Genomic DNA, 20,490 nt, shown 5'->3' with positions numbered 1-20,490 from the left:
CTCTCCAGTTCTTGGTGTTTCCTAGGGTCCCAGAATAGAGGAGGAACTGAGGGAGGAAGGAAGGAGCATTTTGAAGCACCTCCTGAGTATCGCACTGTAACGATAGTGTGAATTGTAATCAATGAGCCTCATGACATGCTGAGGGTGGGTATTATCCCACTTGTTACACCCAGGGAAACCGAGGCTCAGAAGGGTGACATCACTTGCCCAAGGGCTAATGGCTAGTAACTATCTAATGACTAGTAACGTGTTTCTCTACCCCTGCTTCCTCACCTGTGAAGTGGAAATGAACCCTCTACTCCGAAGAGGGTTGAAGGAGATGACGGACGTAGAGCCCAGCTCCTGGCTGAGCACGCAGGGCACCAGGTGACAAATGAATCCTGTAGCAGCCCGATGGGCCAAGAGGGAGGACTGGGCAAGGCTCTTCCTGGTGCCCACTTTTCAAGCCCACAAACAGGGAGGGGGTGGACAGAGCTATCAGTGAGGCCCGGCAAGGACCTGGGCTCTGCAGTCAGTCATCTGGTTTGGTCCTTGCCTCACGTGACCACAGGTTACCTTAGTTACTTACCCTTTCTAAGCCTCAGTTCCTCAACTCCAAACAGGGATGACAGGAGGGACATGCCTTGCGGGGTGGTGTGAGGGCAGATCTCGGGCCCCCTGAAGCTCTGGACGTGCCTTCCAAGTTCTCCTCTTTTTTTAAAAAATCAGAACAATTTATTCAGGATTGTCATAATCAGTAAATGAATATATACTGTCTCAGCAGATTATTTTTCTACTTCACCAATTCTCCTTCAGAGCAATCCCTCTATTCCTTTACCATCAAACTTCTTGAAAACATGTTTTACATTTGATGTTTTGATTGACTCCATGTTGACTCTTCACCCCCTATTAACCTGGTTTGTGCACCACCACCCCCGCCCCCCTGGTCTAATGAAAGAGCTCTCATGGAGTTCTCTCATCATCTCTTAACTACCAACCTTCACGGCTTGTTTCTCTCCATTCACTTTCTAATTCCCAGCATCTCCTGTTGCTTTTCACCTTTGCCAGTGGTTTGGAAAAGTCACCCCTTCTGGGAAGAGTCAAGACTAATATGAAGGGACCCCTCTGCACATCTCTTTTTAAGGCCCCTACTTGGTTCCCTAGAGAAGAAGCTGAAATTTTCTTCTGTGACCCTTAAAGGACTCCATACTTTATTTCCTCCAAGGGATTGTCACGGTAACATTTGAGTATCCAAAGATCCCATTTGGAACTGAAAGGGGGCCAAATATCACTAAAATCCAACCGCTCTGAGGAGACCAAGGATCTTGCAGTTTTAACAATTGTGTTCTGTGAGAAACTATCTTCCAAACTCCACACACACACACACACTCTCTCTTAAGGTTCAGCAGGAATCAGTGGGAAACAAGCCGGAGGAAGTACAGCTGCTCTGTCTGAGGAGCACGCATGGGGGAAGCCAGGCCGAGGAAGAGGGGGTGTTCCCTGGGCGGTGATACAGCATTCTTTTCACTTGAGGCATCCGAGCCCAAGGAGCTGCAGTCTCCCCTAAGGGAATATGACATAACCAGAGGCGGGAAGGGCCTCAAAAACAGACCGGTGTCCACACATCCTCCTCGAAAGGAAACCCCTTCCCATCCTGTGTGCGAGAGCTCCCACGTCCGCACAGGCTCGAACGCCACCCTGTCTCCGGACAAACATCCCAAAGCCAGCGATCTGATAGGATGTGTTTATATTTACATGGTACATTTTAAAGCAATGGTTACGTTGGTCATACATATTAGAAACCATAAAAAAAAGTTAAGAACTAAAATGTACATCATACACTTGTATATATATTTTTTACACAGAGGTAAAAAGGCTTATTATAAAAAAATCAATACAACGGGGTTTTTAGTATACAGGTAAAGAATGAATTATGCTTCAGGCACTTTAATTTGTTAATGTGAGCAAATAGCTTGGTGGTTTTGGTGGGGGTGGGGGGTGGGGGCGAGGTTTGGGGAAAGCTTCCAAACAGAAAATCTTTTGGTTAATGTTTTGTTACCACAGATACAAAAATAAAATCTGAATAATTTCTCTTAGATGGTTGACATCAGTATGGCAAAGCTGACTGGGAAAATACTACACACTGTTCGGCTGCAGTGTGGCAATTAGAGAGAGATGTATTTACATAAATGTCCCCATGGCTTTCCTTGTGCCTTCTTCGCAAACCAAAAAGGATACGTGGAGTAAGATTCACTAGCGTTAACTCTTCAGAGGGGTGGAAAAGGACAAGGGGGAAAGGAAGATAGAAACAGATAATGACTAAACAGAGAGGGCAAACAAAAACAGCTGGGATAGGTGTATTCTTACTGAAATAAATAGGGACGCTTGAACTGAGGTCTAACAAAACATACATTAGTGTTGTGCTTTGTAGAGAGGAGACCTTGAGAAAGACCCTGAGAAAATGCCTCAGGACGGGGGAGAAGATGGTCTTTCGACAGCATTTGGAGGCTGGCTGAAGGTTTCTAGATGTTCTCCAGGCTGGGAAGTGGCTCTTTTCTTGCATTGCCAGATTAACTCTCTGCTCCTTTCCCAAACTGGAAGACCCAAACCAGTCACTTCGACAAACGAAGACGTCTACCAACAAACTCATAAGCACACTGGGTATTTACATCGATGATCTGATAAAGAAATGCAAAGGGCTCTCAGGTGAGCTGAAAACATTCCCAGGAAGGTAAGCGTGGCTAGCACTTTCTCAATATGATTGGCAGACTAGAAAAAGTCCCTTTCCTTGGAGACTGATGTCCTGTGTGCAACTGAGAAGGGATGGGGGGAGTGGGGAGAGAGGAATGAGGCCGTGTGCTCAGCTGGCAATAATCACAGGAAGATCATGGCGGGAAGAAGAGCCAGCGCTGACAAGCCTGTCCCCTATGGTCTCCACGGCGTTCTGATTGTACTATGCTAGGTACAGGTAACCACTCTTCACTTTTCTTCCTTCTGCAGTAACATTTGGCTATTCCTTGCAATATATTAGAAAAATACTCTTTTCCAGCTAATTAGAAGCCTCCTACGTGGCAAGGCGACAGGTGGACCCAGCCTGCTGACCTAACCATCCATGCACCCAAAGTGGCAAGTTTGGGTTTGCAGGAGAAAGACACTTAGGCATCGGAAGGGTTTTTACATATGGCCTTGTTTTTTCCCAAGTGTAAACGAAGAAATTTGGTGACGTGAAATCGAGTCCAAAATGAAAACAAAAACACAAACCCATGAACAAAATGCAACCCACCACTCTTCAAACTGATGACATTTAAAATTTCCCCCAGTTAATAGAAAATAGCCACTGGGGGGGAAAAAAGCTCTCGTAAGTTTTATTTACAACCTTTAGCGTTTCTCAACTGGACCGTGTTCGGGAGAACACTGGTTTGGTTTGAAGAGACTATTTGGTTTGCAAAACAATGAGCAAAATTTCTTACTTCATTAGCGGTTTCTTCTGATATTGCTAAATTTTTACAAGTGGTGGTGACACAATTTTAAAAAGTTCTCCTTTAGGGGTAACCAGGGAGGCTCGGAGAAACCTGGAATCCCCTTTCTAGCCCTGGTCTGAGAGGATGCGATGCAGTTTCAAGAATTTTCCTGATTCTTGCAAGTTAATCTGAAGTTAAGGCTCAGTTCTCAGTCATTTTACGAGAGAATGTTTTGCATCAGTGAGTAACTGACCGACTTTTTTGGGGGGAGGGGTGTGGAGACAGAAGATGATGATGGGCTCAAGATAGAAACTGCAGCTTACATGGGAAGTTTGGCTTTAGAAAAGTTAAAGCGATCTCGTTTTGTGGTAGAAGTTTGTTAACTAGCTCACCTCCTATACATAATAACTGACTGCAGGTGAAAATACGTCTGGCAGGGTTTCATCATTCTGACGTTCCATTTCCACAGGAACCTGAGGAAGCAAGCTCGTTAGCCACAGGCAAGCTCAACCAAGAGAAAGATGGTCTTCGGAGCTCCTGGAAAAACCAACGACAAAACCCACCAAAAAATCAGCAGTTCCCACTGAAGGCGCCTTGGAACTGGAAGAGGTGGGCAGGAAGGACATGAAATCAACACCTGTATGACGAGACAGTTAGCCTGATTACAGATTGTTAATAATACATGAGCGTCTAGGCGGCGGTTCCTTGCCTTAGACCACTGTGTGCGCGCGCGCGTGGGTGAGACTGATGCAGGGGTTGCAGAGTTCACCAGGCAGGTTCCCCAGGCTGGAACGGCGCCTTGGGTACACCCGGGAGCGGGCAGAGATGAGAGGATGGAGAAGACAAGTCCCCCTGGGGCTGTGGACGGAGGGCGGTGGGGAGGGAAACCGAGTCACACAGCTGCTTTGTGCTTCCCGCCGCAGCACCTGCACATCACTCCGCAGTGGTAGCAGGCCCGCAGGGGCAGGTAACAGCACATACAGGGCGCCAAGAAAGACAAGGCGATAAGAGCCATCCACCGGAGGCAAAACTTCTCGTCGCTAGTATCGCACGAGCACGGGTCTGTGTAGTCCCCCTCGGGGTCCGACATACAGTGATAGAGCATGCTGTCCGCACACCACATACAGCTCACGCGGCGGATGCAAGTTCTCACGGAGTCGGGCGCGTCCTGACAATGGCCCCTCCGGTTCTCCTCGTGGTTGAACATGTCGCGGCAGTACTCGCACCGAGAGCGCTCCCCATCCTCCTTCCGCCGCCGGGACTTGCCCCGGGAGGGCTGGGTCTTGATCACGCTGCCTCCGCGCCCTTTAGGGTCCTCGCCGAGGCCAAAGTCCGAGGAGTCCACGTAGGGGTAGTTGTAGTCGTGCTTGGGGACCTCGCCCTTGGCGAAGCGCACGTAGGAGTCCGCGTCCTCCGAGGGGTCCAGGTATTTGCCCCTCACCGGCGCGTGCCGGTAATCCTCGTAGCCCGACATCCAGATCTTCTCCCGGGGGTTGATGCGCACGATCTCCTCGTCGTCGTCCGGGAAGCTCACCTGGCGGTAGGGCCTTGGCATCGGCTGCCCCAGGAAAAAGGAGGCGTTACTTCATAGCAGTGGCAAAACAAACCTCCGATATGCATCTTTCACCTTGGCAAAGGCATTGCTTTAAGGAACTGACCCATCCTGTAATGACTGAACAGCTTGTGGGTCAAAGATGTATTTCAAATTGCGAGTCCCAATCCCTTCCTGGGTCAGGAAGTCAATTTAATGGGTGGAGACCAGCATTTCCCCCCCTTTTTGTTGCAGTATTACCATATATGGGGGGGAAGTATACACAGCGTAAGAGTAAAGTGAATTTTCAGAAGCTGGACATGCCCAGATCAGAAAGCAGAACTTGAGGCTTCCCTAGAATATCCTCACCTCCCTTCTGTGACCCCCACCCCTAAGGTAAGGAACAGTGACCCCTATCCTGATTTCTAACAGCTTAGATTAGTTTCACCTGTTTTTGTACGGCATGCTCGCTTTAAGACTGGTTTCTTTTTTTTTTCAGAGAAACAGAAGAACACTGGAGTGCACTGCATGTTACAAGGTAAGTACCCTTGTTATCTTTGTGTACATTACATGTGCCTACTGGGCCATGATATAAAACGCATGTCTCACTGTGGGTCATGTGCAAAACAGCAAACTATGAGGCTCACAAGTACCTTGTAATCTGGCTGGGAAGATAAGATGTTGAGATATGCAAAGGGTAAGAGTACGGGCTCCAGAGGCCAGCTGTGTTTGAATCCTGCCAGGATCTCACAGGTGGTGGAGATGGAATCTGAGCCCGGAATGGCCCAACCCAGGGCCACACCCTCTAGCCTTCAAACCCAACCTGCATTCTCCCTTAGGGAGGAAGAGTCATCTCTGCAGGTTGTCCCGCTACAGTTTGCATCAGTGCCTCGTCCAGAGGAGCAGGTGCTGAATACATAGTTATTGAGTTGATGCAGGTAAGCCTGCCTTGCACAGGGCATCCCAGTTGTGGCAAACAATGAGATTTTCCACCTTTGACGCCCTTTGAGCATGAAGGCTTTTTAAGGGGTGAGGAGCATGGCTCTGAGCAAACTCACTGGAGTGGAATTTGGACCATGAAATTTACCAGCAAGTCGCTAAGCCTCAGACTTGGTTTCCCTGGTGATCAAACTGCATACGGCTACTGAGAGAATGAAGAGAAGGAATCTATGCGGTGTCAGCATAGGGCCGGTCATACAGGATGTGCTTGGCACCTGTTGCCAATATTGTCATTATAATATTGTCCTAGAATTTATCACACGGTAATTAGCTTTACTCATCACTTCCCACCAGACTGTGAGCTCCTTGAGGGCAAGGGCCACGTCTCACCGGCTTTGATTTGCCCTAATTCCTGCCAGATTCTTGATGCCAGAGTTTCCCCAACTTTGGAAAACCACAATCCTTCATTATTTCAAAACAAATCTTGGGAGCTGACACAGACTTTGCTAATACTTTATTTTGCAAAGTAAGGCGAGTCAGAAAGTCAATTCCCATCTACGGCTACCATAATGTGATTTTAAAAAAGAACATTTTAATGCCAAAAATACTAGGAAGCACACACAGTAAAATGGATTTTGAAAAAAAGAGTCATATAAATCTATGTTATAAAACCTCAGCGCCTCGTGCTTTTTCTCTTTTCAAAGCAGACTGATGGCCACATCACCCACATGGGCACCAGTCCACACCCCACAGTTTGAGAACCTGCTCTGAAAAACGGCCGCTTGGTAAATATTTGTTGAATTACTGAATTCCAGCTACAGCTCCCCAAGCAAGCCTGGGCCTGCAGCCCGCGATGCCAGGGCGCTCAAGCCAAGTGTACAGTATTCTGTGGTCCCAATCGCAGTTCTGTGCTTTCACACAAAGCCAGGAGGCCCTTTGGACACAGGAACGCATAGTGTTAGCATATGCTAACGCACAGTATGCCACCAGGAGGTAGCATAGTGTCCTGCGTGAGCAGAGACCGGCATTTGAATCTTGTTCCAGCAGGGACTCTCTCTCCCTAAGCCTCAGCCTGCCCATCCCTCAACTGGGGATGCGGAGGACCTGCCTGTGGGTGATTCGTGAGGATTAAAGGCGATAAAGCACATGAAGGGTTTGGCGAGGTGCCCGGCACACAGAAAACTCTGCATTGAGGGCGAGTCGCCTGCACCACCTCCAATATGGAGGCCGAGGTACTAAGTAGGAGAAAAGAAGAGGCCTAGGCTCTGGCATGTGGCTGAACGCCAGGGGAAGGAGGCCGTTCCAGGATCGGGAGCCGTCCACCCCACGACCTCCGAGGAACGAGACCGCCGCTCACCTGTTCGAGGTGATAGTGGTCCGTGGGGTATGGGTCGTGGAGGTGGCCCAGGGTGTAAATCCTCCGGTGCTCACAGGACGTGGGGGAGGAGACTGTGCGAGGAGGTTGCTCCCTCTTCTGAGACGAATTAGAAGAACTGTCCGTAGCTGTCTGTGTAGAAGGAGGCAGCCGGAAGTTAATTAAAAAAACAAAAACCAAACCCGCACAAAAACCTAACACACTGTCTACGCCCACTGGTGGCGTCCCGCTGGACTCCCCAGAATCTCGAGTTTATCCTGGCTATGGGAGGCCGGAGGACCCCTGAAGGGCCAGGTTGTTTAAACACAGGGGGCAGAGAAACCCAGCCACAGACCCTGGAAAGCTGGGTTTGTTTTCTCAAACTGTGGGAGCAGTGACCGGCTTTGGGGAAGGGCTCACCGCACCAGGCCTCCTGCTGGTGCGCTCCAGCTGGGTCAAGAATGGTCACCTGTTTGTGGCCCTGGCTGCGAGGTCCTCGGGTAAGCAGAGGAGATGCAAACAAGCAACAATCAAACCCGTATGTTCCTTTGTGGGGCTAATCCCAGCCTGGGGACGTCTCAGAGATGAAGGATACCTCAGGGGTATCACGGGTACTGGCTTTCCAGGAAGAAATTTTGTAATCTTCGGCTCGGAGGCGAGCCTGGGGGTCACCATCTCTGGAGGGTGAGCGCAGAGCTGTTTTCCCAGTAGAGGCGACGAGTTCAGATTGGAGCCTCCATGATGGTGTCTTAGGAAGGTGATCAGCTAACAGAATGGCCTGTGGCTGTGGACAGAGCACAGGCCCTCTCGCCTCCCTGTATGCCCACCACCTAAGTGTTTCATGCTCCCCGGTGACCCCAGGTGATGGTCACTCTCCACACCCCTGGGGCCCAGGAGCCATAGGCTCATAAAGGCTTTGTCAAGTGCAGCTGGCAACTGCCTTTAAAACCAGGGCCCCTCAGAATTCTCACTACACCTTCTACTTCCTTCGAGTGATGGACTCCCCCCCCCCCTTTTTTTCTTCTTTTTTTCTCAAATAAATGAAAATATTTTCCTTGATATCTAGGTGTCATATTTCTGGTAAATATCTAGGAACTCCTCCTTGGCTGTTGCTTCTCACTCTTATATTCCCCTTATCGTATTTGCTTATTTATCCCCTTTTATTTTCCTGTTTTTTGTTCGTGTCATAGATCCTCCAGAGAGCAAGGCAAGGTTAAAACAAATAGACTGGGCTTCCCTGGTGGCGCAGTGGTTGAGAATCTGCCTGCCAATGCAGGGGACACGGGTTCGAGCCCTGGTCTGGGAAGATCCCACATGCCGCGGAGCAACTAGGCCCGTGCGCCACAATTACTGAGCCTGCGCGTCTGGAGCCTGTGCTCCACAACAAGAGAGGCCGCAATAGTGAGAGGCCCGCGCACCGCGATGAAGAGTGGCCCCCACATGCCGCAACTAGAGAAAGCCCTCACACAGAAACGAAGACCCAACACAGCCAAAAATAAATAAATAAATAAAAAATAAAAATAAAGGAATTCCTTTAAAAAAAAAAACAAAAACAAAAAACAAATAGACTAATAAAAGTTATTTCCCCCCCATCTATAAAGTAATAAATGCTCAGAAAAATGGAAGTACAAGTATCCAGGAAAAAGAAAAGACACCCATATTTCCATTATGCTGCACAACCGACGTTAATTTTTAAAACCTGGTGGACATGTGCAGCATGCCTTTGGAAACCCAACCCTCCTGGATTTTTCTTTGATTCTGTTTGTTTGGTTCATGTGATGCAGGGCTGATGCTGTTTCCAATCCCACAATCCAGTGACTAATTCAGATATGGACACACACACAGTCCTCCCTGAGGCGATACAGAGAGATTTCCGATGGAGAGGTCAGAAAATATGCTGTCTGTCTCTATCTCTGAAGTTAAGAGCTAAGGGTCCTGTAAGCCTGGAATCCTGGTGAGGCGGCAGGGAAAGAAACTGTGTGAGGATGAAGTGAGGCAAAACCAAGGGAAGAAGGCCCCCGCAGACACCACTTGAGCTTCTGGATCCAGCCAAGCCTGAATCCTGATCCACCCTAAGATGTCCCAAAGATAAGAGCCAATTCCCTTTGATAATTTAACCCAGAATGCGTTGGGTTCGTCCCTTGGGTGCACCTTTCCCCCAGTCCCGATTCCTTCTCTGTGGCAGCCTTCCACCTGCATCACATTCCTGGCCTCTCTCTCGCCTCACTCCTCTGCAGCAGGTGGAATGGAACAGGGTGTCCAGAGCCTGCTACTTCCCTCCTCTACCTCTTGGGCGCCACCCAACTGGCAAACTGCATGTGCTGGCAACCATTCTTGGGACTGTGCAGTCTACTTGGAGGTCGAGGGCCCACCCCACTGCGGGGAGGGTGTGGAGACCCAGCGCACGTGTGCCTGGTGGGGCAGGTCTGTCTAATCCTGGGGTCCATTCCTGGAATGTCCACTTCCCACAGGTGTAAGCCAGCACTAACATCAGTAAAGAAAGGTCTCCTGTCTTTTTTTCTCAATTGGTTCAGAACTCAGATAGGAAAGAGTTGCGATTTACCCCTCAAATCCCAGTAACTGAAAGAGACCAGACTGATACACAAGAATTTTTACTTTCTTCCAAACTCTGGTCTGTCCTCCAACTCTCACCCACCCTTTCCTTATGTCTTTGGAGATCCTGCCTCCCTCTTTTAACACACCAGTGGTTGTAAGTTGACAGCACGACAAAGCAAACAACCCTTAACAGTCTCACATTATGTGAGGGCTTATGATGTACCAGGCCCTGGCTACACGTGACCACCACTGCAGGCAAAATATCGTCTCCACATCACACACAGGAAAACAGGGACTCGGAGAAATTCGGGATCCTGCCGACCGGTGGCAGGCAACCATTGGCAGAGCTGGACTGAAATGCAGCCCCTGCCCGCCAAGCCCGGTGGGATCTCAACGCACCACATCGCTGCTTCGCAAGCCCAGGAGAGCCCACGCCAGTGCCTGCTCTGTGTTAATCTTGGTGAGATTAATACGAGTACAACTTTTCCAAGTAAGACGGTGTGCCCTGACTCATACAAACCCAGGAGAAAAGGGGATGGCGTCTCAGAATACAAAGGTTTCTACAGATCTCAATAAATACTTTCTGAATGAGTAGATAAGGGCCCTTCACTATGATTCAGATCTCAAGGGTTAAACTCTTATCCAACAGCCATGTGCCAGGCACGTCTTAGGTTAGAAGCTACCCTCGTATAAAACACTGTAATATGCACTCGCCATTTAGTTCTCGGAAACTCAGTCAACACATCCGTCACCTGTGTTAGTCACCTGAATCCACCCTGTTTTCTGTGACCTGTGTCCAGGTTAACAATGTAGGGAAAGTCATTCTGAGAAACGAGGCACACCCGCTATTTCCTAGTCCTCCTCAGCCAATCAGACTCCCCCTCTGATGCTCCCATCTTTCCTCCCCAGCCCGGACCAGCCTCTTCCCACTGTAAAGTGCAAAGTTTCCTGGACAATTTTCTGACAATTCAGAGAACGTGAGACTGAGAAAGGCCTTTCGAACTCTCCTAATCTGACGACACATCTGTACAGAGGAGCGGGGGGCCAGAAGGCTGAGGTGTGCCCCTAGTTTACTGCCTCCTGCGGGGAGGTCCCAGCCCAGCCCACAGTGTCCCCGCGCCCGCCTGCTCTGGGCTTAGAGCACGCAGGAGAGGTTGCATCGGAAGCTGAGGCTTCACATCTCTGCTATCAGATAAATCTTGTCAAGGGGCTCAAGTGACCTACCAACAGAAGGAAGGTACTATCAGGGTATCTCCAAGAGAGGCGAGAGGAAAACCTTTCACCACACGTACCTCTGGACTGGTGCCCCCTTCTCTGCTCGTGGAGAAAAGCAGCCACTAGGCCGTGCACATACGCACATCAACAAGCAAGATTCTAGAACATATCTCTGTTACTTGTGTGCACAAGCTAATGACACCCACCAACCTACCAATCCGAGAGCTTCACCTTCAACCTGGAAAGACTGGCTGCATTTTCAACTCGCCTTGCTGGTGGGGCAAGGGAATCTCGGAAGTGCTGCAGGTTTGAGCTCAAGAAGAACAAAAGCAGAGGTCCTCTGTGCTTGGGGACCTCAGGCTCCTTAGTGGCGTGGCTTCAGCGGCAGGCTTCCTGAGTCAGAGAGAGCAGGCAGAGCCAGCCTGTGATGCCACCCACTGTGAACAAGGCCAGACACTGCCACTGCGGCACCGCCCACTTGTAGGAGGTCCCGTGTGACGTGAAGCAGTGCGCACAACCACTGTCACCTGCAAATGTACCCGCCAAAAAATCTTGCCTCTGGGTTTGGGTTCGACTCCAGCTCAATGTCAATGCCCCTGTTAATAAGATGTCCAATGGAGAAGCCTGTAACCTAACATGAGGCACTGAACAACAGAAATGTGATGGAATGTTATAATGCTAAAAAACAGGGTCTCAGCCCAGGCAGACTGATTTGAATCAATTCTCTGCTAATTATAAGTTGTCTGATTTTGGTCAAGGTGACCTCTAACTCCAGTTTTCACATCTGCAAAATGGAGCAAAAATTGTCCTCAGGGTTATTGCAAAAACGAAATGAGATTAAGCATTTCCATTTTCTAAACAGTTACTACTGATTATATAGAAAAGTTACTGATCCTGTGATCAGGTCCCCTTGCTTAACTCATAAAAATTCAAATGCTTTATCCAATGATTCTCTGGACTTTTCTAAGCAAATCCTGTCACCCACAAAAGATAGTCTGGTCTCCTTTCCAATATTTGTACCTTCTTTTTCTTGCCTTACTACATTTTGCCAGGGTTTCCAGCATGATATGGAAAAACAGAATGGCTGTTTGTCTTGAACCTAACTTTGGCGGGACTTCTAATGATTCTCTGTTATATATAATATTTCCAGATAACTGGAGTGATTATAAAGTTCCCAAAGTTTTGGACCTTCCTGGTGGCGCAGTGGTTAAGAATCCCCCTGCCAATGCAGGGGACACGGGTTCAAGCCCTGGTCCAGGAAGATCCCACATGCTGTGGAGCAGCTAAGCCCGTGCGCCACAACTACTGAGCCTGTGCTCTAGAGCCTGCGAGCCACAACTACTAAGCCCTTGTGCCACAACTACTGAAGCCCATGCGCCTAGAGCCTGTGCTCCGCAACAAGAGAGGCCACCGCAATGAGAAGCACATGCACCGCAATGAAGAGTAGCCCCCGCTCGCCGCAACTAGAGAAAGCCTGCGCGCAGCAACAAAAACCCAAAGCAGCCAAAAATAAATAAATAAAATAAATAAATGTATAAAGTTCCAAAAAGTTTCCTTGTATTCTAGATTGCTAAGAGTTTTCACCAAAAGATGTTGGATGTAACCAGATGGTTTTTCTGTGACTATTGAGATGATTACAGTCTTTCACCTTTGTTTCATTAATGTACGAATCAAACAGTTAAACTTTGCTAATATAAACCATCTTTGCATGTCTGGGATATGGTCTACTCTACTGGTCTTTCATTACATTTGTTTTATAAATATTTGATGTGATTTGGTAATATTTTACTTTAAAACTTTACGTCTAGATTCATAAGTGAGTTTGGCCCCTGTTTTTCCTCTACTTGAGCTCTTCTTGCTCATTTTTGTAGCAGGGTTACGCTAGTCCTGTAAGCTGAGCTAGGCAGTGTTCTACCTTCTTCTATACTTTGGAACAATAGCTATAACATGAGAGTTCTTTTTTTAAAAAAATTGAAGTACAGTTGATTTACAATATTGTGTTAGTTTCAGGTGTACAGCAAAGTGACTCAGACACTTACATTTTTTCAGATTCTTTTCCATTATAGGTTATTACGAGATATTGAATATGGTTCCTTGTGCTATATAGTACATCCTTGTTGCTTATCTATTTTATGTACGGGAGTTACGTTTCTTAACCACCTAAATTTGGTCCCCCTTTTAAGGGGTATACCTTTGACTACATTTTCAAATTTTTCTGTGGTTATATTAAAACACATATTTTGAGTAATAGCTTTGCATGGCCCCTGGTCCTAAAGGCAGTAATCTGAGACAAGAGTTTAATAAGGAAGCACAGGAGGCTGAGAAAAGAAAGGGAAGGGAGGTGGAAGCAAGAGTCAGGATGTACTAACATGAAAGAGTGGCCCCTCCAAGCTTAATAAAGTAGAGACACGACCAGCCTGATCAAGTCCACACTGGTAGGGAAAACACTGGAAGGCTGGCAACCAACCATCGATTTTCTTCTCCCTCTTGGGGATGGAGACAAATGGGACGGATGCCACCTCCAGAGAGGCAAGCAAACGAGTACAGCTGCTTGATCCTCTCTGTATCCCCAGGAGCACATGAGCTGATGTGAACATGCAGCTCGTACAGCCAAGCCTGATCCGAGCAGCCATTTCTGGAGAGTGACAGGCCTATGTGTTTTGAATAAGGCATAGAAAACAAAGTGAAGAAACTGTTTAAGGAGCTAATCTGCGCCATCCAGGAATCATACGGAAACGTTAAGCAAAAATAGCACTACTCGGAGGGAACTGGGAAACCTCGACTCCAGGCCAGGCTAGGCCACATGTCTTGGGCCAGTTGTTTAACCTCTGTGGGTCTCAGTGTCCTCATGTGTAAAATAGGGAGTCGCCCTGGATGATCTCCAAGGTCTGTTTGAGTTCTAAAAGTTTTATGTGTAATCCTTCTGCCTTCCTCAGAACATTACAGAGGAGTCAAAGTCTATTGCTTAGTTGATTCAAGAGCCACAGGATGTATGCCAACTATACCTCAATAAAAAATAAATAAGAAGTCATCACCATATAGGAAAAAAAGCTGCAGGATTAATTCAGATTGATAAAAGTAGAATTCTGCCCTGTCTTATAGATGCTGCGGAATTTTTTTTTTCTTGGCTGTGCCCTGTGGCTTGCAGGATCTTAGTTCCCCGACCAGGGATCGAACCTGGGCCCCCTGCAGTGGCAGTGCGGAGTCCTAACCACTGGACCGCCAGGGAATCCCCGATGTTTTGAATTTTTAAAGACGGCTAGCTAGTAGTTATGACCCCAATTTGTATTATTTTTACTGCAATCTACCACCAAAATAGATTTCAGCCACTGATACAACCAAAGCAATATTCAATATTCTTCCTATTGCAGGGGCTTCCATTTTATTTTTTAAAAAAGCATGTATACACACGTGCATTTATATATAAGTATATAGCATTCTTCTCAGCCTCGGGCTGGGAGATGAGACTGATCTCATGGAAGTCTGGGCATCTTGTGCCTCTCAGAAGACAGTAAACTGTTCTGGGCGTCAGGAGGCTGCCGGCTCCGGTGGTTTGGCGCTGAACTGTTGTTTCTAACTCTTCAGCAAAGCAAGCCTTTCCCCTCAGTAGTTGTTAGACCAGCAGGCCTGTGGCCAACCCTTTCCCCTTTGGTAAACAGGAACTTGTCCCCCATTCTGTCAACAGGTCGCACTGGCTCACCTGTCCTCAGGGCCTACATTGGTTCCAGGTGTCCTCTTTCAAAGAGGCAAGCAGAGCAGGAAATCTTTTACAGCTCCAGCTAGCAGGCAGTGTGGGTCTAAGAGGCTGCTGGTGGGGGGGAAAGGAGATGACTCTGTCCTAGACTCTAAGACATTATCCTGTCCAGGACCCGGAGGATAGATAAAGTGGGCATTCTTCTACGGTGAAAAACAACAACAAAACCAAAATTCCCACACATTAAAAAAAAACACAAGTTTTGGGACTTCCTTGGTGGTGCAGTGGTTAAGAATCCATCTGCCAACGCAGGGGACACGGGTTCGAGCCCTGGTCCGGGAAGATCCTACATGCCGCGGAGCAACTAAGCCCACGCGCCACAACTACTGAAGCCTGCGCACTCTAGAGCCCGTGCTCCGCAACAAGAGAAGCCACAGCAATGAGAAGCCAGCACACTGCAATGACGAGTAGCCCCCGCTCACCACAACTAGAGAAAGCCCGCGCGCAGCAACAAAGACCCAACGCAGCCAAAAATAAAAATAAATAAATAAATTTATAGAAAAAAAAGTTTTATGTTTCTAAACTTTGAAATTAGGTGAAATTTTGACATGAAAGGAAAGGACTCTGATAAACCCACAGCTTAGCTTCACTGGCAGGGCTGTGACCAGGAAGCGGGTTTCAGGTAACCTTGAACATGTACTCTGCATGAATTAATAAAATGGAAATAGTAGTATATTACTATCCACAGCTTAAAAAGATGAGATGATACATGTGTAAGTGCAGAAAGACACAAGTTGGTGGACTACCAAAACGCCTTTGGGCTTCCTGAAATTGAGAGCATTTCAAAGCTTTTGTTTGAACCTTAGACATTTAATTGCTTTAATTTATCCACTGTAGGTATTACGTGTAGAATAAAAAGATCCTCCTCTTACTGTGCAATGTGAGCTTGATAATTACTGGCATTCAGAAGATAAAGCAGCTCCCACCCATCTTCTGAGAACTTCCATGCCACCCCGTGCGGTGCTGGGTCTCAGCCAGCAGCATTTATGGGACGCTGCTCCCTGGTCTCATGCACAAAGCATAGCTGTCCTTCCCCCAAAACATTTTTGCTTTTCTTAACAAACCCCCATAGATTAGTTTCACCAGTCAAACTCTGTAGAGGTAATTTACATTTTCAACCTATTTTCTCTTTTACTTATTCTCTCCCTGCACCACTCTATCCCAATCCCTTAATTCCAAGGGTAAAGACCACAGAAACATTTTTGATCAACTGATCTTCTAAAATGAGACTGGGGCTCTCAGGCGGGCACAAGAGAACCCCATAGTGCCACTGAAGAAGTCAGTTGAGGTTTTAAGCCAATGTACTAGTTGAAAAGTCCATTATTTAGGTGGCTCCTTGGCAATGATGAGAATCTGGTATATTTCATATGCGAAATCTATTGAAACTTATTGAATAGATATTTCCTTTTCTTAAAGTTCTCTGAAAGGCAGGAAGCAGATTTGGGGTTTGCATTCTAGGTGAACAGTGTATGGAACGGAGCACAAGTTGCTTCACCTCTCTGAGCCTTGGGGACTTTATCTGCAGAAATGGAAGTGTCAATAAGTACCTCATGGTCAGTTGTGAGGACCAAATACAGTATCGTACATGAAAGTGCAGGGCACAGTGCCAGGGATAGCTCCACACCACAGTACCTTTCCTTCTCCTCCCCTTGGGCCAGCAAACAGAAACTCAAAGGAAATATTTCACCCTGGGAAGGTTTTGAGTCCAAAAGGATCAATGATCACAGCTAATTAATGGCAGAACCAAGTTTAGACTCCTGGCCTCTCCCCAACCTCCAAACTCTGCACAAACAGGAGTCACATGCCACTTTACCTTTTAAAAACATCCCCTTTCTTAGAAAATCAGTAAACGAACCCCATTTATTACAAAACTGGTAGATTTGCCTTCAGTTTTAATGTGTGCTGGGGATGGATTAGGTGGAAAAAACTCTTCAAGAAAAGGACAATTTTGTGGTATGCTGCAGTCTTCTGCTTCTATAAGTGAAAGCTTGATATTTTCAGAATTCCACAAATTCATTTTTTTCTACTTAATCAAGAATGAAAATAACCACAACTTGCAAAGACTCAAAAGCTCACCTAGGACGAAACAAACTGCTGCTTCATACTTTGGTTTCAACCACATGTTCTAGCCACGCTTTAGAAAATACCTGAAGTGGATGGGAGGGGTTGGAGATGTCATTAGGAGCAACTGCTCTGAATAGCCAGAAAGTAATCAAATGCAGCTTGTGAGGAACAGGATATCAATGGTTCAAGCATAGGGCACGAGGAAGAACCACGTTTTCCAGTCTGGGCAAAAACGTGGCTAAAATTTGACAACGCTGTAAAAGACATTTTTCCTACGTGAAGGAGGACTGCCTACCTAAACAATTAAAAGGACGATGAAACACCACAATATAAACAAAGAAAGAAAAAAAAAAGAAAGGCTGGTTAACATCTTTATTGGAGTATAATTGCTTTACAATGGTGTGTTAGTTTCTGCTTTATAACAAAGTGAATCAGCTATACATATACATATATCCCAACCAGCCTTTTTTTTTTTTCCAACCAGCCTTTCTTAACTGGGTTCTAGGAGAGAATTCCGACCTACACAAAATGGTATGAATGACTCTTCTCGATTCTGCAAATGACGGTACACAGTTAGTGCTATTCTAGGTGCACAAGAGAGAAGTTAACTCGTTACATAGGATGGATGCTGTAAAGTGTGAGGGGTTCAATAGGAATCCCTATTGAGAAGTGCTGCCCAAATCCAGAAGCAATACTGACATGGGAGAATAAACCTTGGAGGTGGGAAAATAAATCAAAACCTTACAGGGACTTCCCTAGTGTCCAGTGGCTAAGACTATGCACTCCCAATGCAGGGGGCCCGGGTTCGATCCCTGGTCAGGGAACTAGATCCCACATGTCACAACTAAGAGTTCGCATGCCACAACTAAAGATCCCAGGTGCCGCAACTAAAAGATCCTGTGTGCTGCAAGTAAGACCCAGCAGAGCCAAATAAATAAAAAAGAAAAAGAAAAAGAAAAAAAAAACCTCATATAGGGCTGGCCTTCCTATTTCTATCCTGGGGACTTCTAGGCTGTAACACACACTCAGGCTCCAAGTCTGTCACATGAATGGGCCACACGGGGCACTGGTTACATATTTATCCTCTTATCTCTTCTCCCCTTTCCAACTTGGGTCCAGGAGAACCTAAAACATAACTCTTGCATAAGGTTGACATATAAAAAATACAGCAGCTGAAATACCGTAAATAAAATTATTAAACAAACGTAGAGCAAAACGGCAGTGGTGAACGGGATAAGCGAGGAGATGGTGTTCATTGCTCCTCCACTATGAACTGGCTGTGTCATCTTAGGCAAGTCGCCCATCTGACTCCACGACTTGTGTCTATAAAATGAGGCAAATCCTACTTTGTTTGCCAGAAGGAAGGAGGCTGGCTCAGCTGACGTGGAAAAAAATCCCTTCCAATTCCAAGACCTAGAATTCTGAGGAGTTGGCATGTCTACAGCTATTCTCACCTCCTTGCAAGCCAAACATTTCCAGCTAACTCTTGTCAGGTCTCCTACCTTTAATGTGCCATTATTTCCACGGTGGACACACTGCTTCCTAACACTAGGCAGAAAAAAACAGCCGGAAGAAGAGCACGGAGAGCCACACAACTCAACCTCTGTTGCGTCTCTTCAGTCTCTTTAAACCCCCAGATGGGGGAAATCAGGATTGCTGGATTCCTCCTCCTCCCTTGACCACCCCCCTCCCCGCCTTTTTGAGAAAACTCCCTCTCGTTTTTTTCTTTCTTAAAAAAAAAAAATCAATACGTGTATATCATTTAATATCTCAAGTAGCGATCCCGCCCCTTCCCATCTCAGCTTCTCACTCCCCAGAGAAATAAACCTTCAATTCTTGTGGCTCTTTCTCCTTGTATTTCTCTCTCCATCTTTTTAATAGCATCTTGTTAATACTACTCTTTCCTGATTTGCAGCTTTGGATATTATTTAAGGCCTTCTTATTATGGAAGATGAAGACTTAGCTATTTTATACACCCCAAGTATCTTTCTATAAAGCAAATATTTCCCTAATCCCCCAGCTTTAGAGACAGAATCCAGCCACTCAGCACAATGACAGCTGAAGCACCGACAGCACTTGACCACAGATTCTCAACGAGTCTGCTCTGGAAGTACGTGTACCCTGCAGCTGCATTCTCCCAAGATCGTATTAAAATTCTCCTTGTCTAGCTACGAAGATGCTAATAACATCTGTAAATGATTTTAGAGCTCTGCAGCAGTAAATAAACCGCCAGGTTTCAATGGATCCAATCCTACAAAATAGGAACTTGGAAAATTGTTCATTAAATGGCTATAAAACTCAGAGCCTCTCTAGTTCTATATAGTCCCTTTTACTCACTGCCTCCCCATCCCCGATGACCCCCTTCCTTGTGGGCCCCAAACCCTCTGGGCCCAGAGTCTTCGACTGTAGGGTGCCAGGAAAATGTCAGTCCTAGGCTGTGGAGCAAAGCAGCTCGGCCTCTCCGCGGAGCTACACTGTCCATCTCTCAAGTGCACGTGGGCCTCCTCCACAAGACACGCCAGGGCACGTGTCTCCCCCACAAGACAAAAGCACAACAGAGGGGCAGACTCTCGAGGGTCCTTCCATTCTGTCCCTCTCAAGGCTCCCCGGCTCTGGGGAGAGAAATGAAAAGCTGTCTGCCAGAGGCACGGATGAGAGTGGGCTGACTCTCAGCAGGGCCCCCAAATGCCCGCCACAGAACGCTAGCCTTTGTTGTCGTTGCTTTATACCCTCTGCATTACTCATCTTACAAATTTGTACCAAATGGCTCAGGCACTGGAATTCCCTCCCACATCCGTATTTAATGCCGGGTACACCCTGGCCACCTAGGTATTTGCGTTCACCTGGACGGATCACGGTATCTGAGGTCTCCCAGGGAGCAGAGGAGACTGTGCGGGGTGGAAGGCAACAAGGAGCATGAACAGCCAAAGGCTTGGAGTGGGTGATGATGCTCGGAGCTCGTCTCCTAGCTGTAGATGCGTCGGAAAACACAGCGAGAAAAATAGGACATGAAGCTACTGAGAATCCCTCAAAATCACCCACCTTCAGATGGTCCCCCAGGATAGCAATAAAGCCAATGAGTAAAATATGAAACCCTAGGATTGTTACATACTCTATTGGGGTTCAGAGCACCCATTTATTGAGCACCTATACAGCAAAGCTTTATAAGGTTGTAGAGACTATAATGAGGACTGCTTCTAATTAGCTGAAGAGTCATTCATTCAGCAGATAAAATACGAAAACGAAAAAAGCCGCAGGCTTTCAAGTAGCAAGAGAGAAATAAACAAGAGTCCTAGGAAAACCAAAAAAAGCCGCAGGCTTTCAAGTAGCAAGAGAGAAATAAACAAGAGTCCTATGGGATTTGAAAGAAGAGAGAACAATCATAATTGGTTCAGGGAGGAATACTAAGACACATGGATAAATAGCCCAAGACTCAGAAAATCAGAGCAGTGGCTAATCTGGAGTCTCTGCTGGCGGCTCCATCAGGAAAGATGTGGACACACACCAGGCTGGTGGCAGGAGAGGCGTGGCATGACTGCAGAGGCAATGGTGTTGGCGACTGGCAAGACGCATGGGCAGAGTATGTGTGTATGTGTCCGCACACACGTGCACCCATGCTAAGCTGGACGCTAATTAC

At 47.0% G+C, this 20,490-nt stretch overlaps 1 protein-coding gene and 1 non-coding gene across 3 annotated transcripts in view; both read right to left on the bottom strand.

Annotated features, from left to right (window-relative positions):
• Positions 1–1,709: 1,709 nt before the first annotated feature.
• The window catches only part of SPRED2 (sprouty related EVH1 domain containing 2), a 123,280-nt gene continuing 104,499 nt past the window's right edge, over positions 1,710–20,490 (bottom strand). For both annotated transcript variants that reach the window (XM_057558074.1, XM_057558075.1), the window contains exons 6-7: positions 7,268–7,417; positions 1,710–4,998 (exon numbers count right to left, since the gene is read on the bottom strand). In XM_057558074.1, coding sequence (XP_057414057.1) covers positions 4,333–4,998; positions 7,268–7,417 — 816 coding nt within the window. In that variant the 3' untranslated portion in view covers positions 1,710–4,332. The remainder of the gene's footprint in view (positions 4,999–7,267; positions 7,418–20,490) is intronic.
• On the bottom strand, positions 14,192–14,264 carry TRNAG-GCC (transfer RNA glycine (anticodon GCC)). The gene has a single exon. It is a non-coding gene; the product is annotated as a tRNA-Gly (tRNA).

Source organism: Balaenoptera acutorostrata, chromosome 12, assembly GCF_949987535.1.
Source record: "Balaenoptera acutorostrata chromosome 12, mBalAcu1.1, whole genome shotgun sequence".
Taxonomy (NCBI): domain Eukaryota; kingdom Metazoa; phylum Chordata; class Mammalia; order Artiodactyla; family Balaenopteridae; genus Balaenoptera; species Balaenoptera acutorostrata.
The sequence above is the reverse complement of the archived record's forward strand: the minus strand, read 5'-3'. Positions and strand labels throughout refer to the sequence as shown.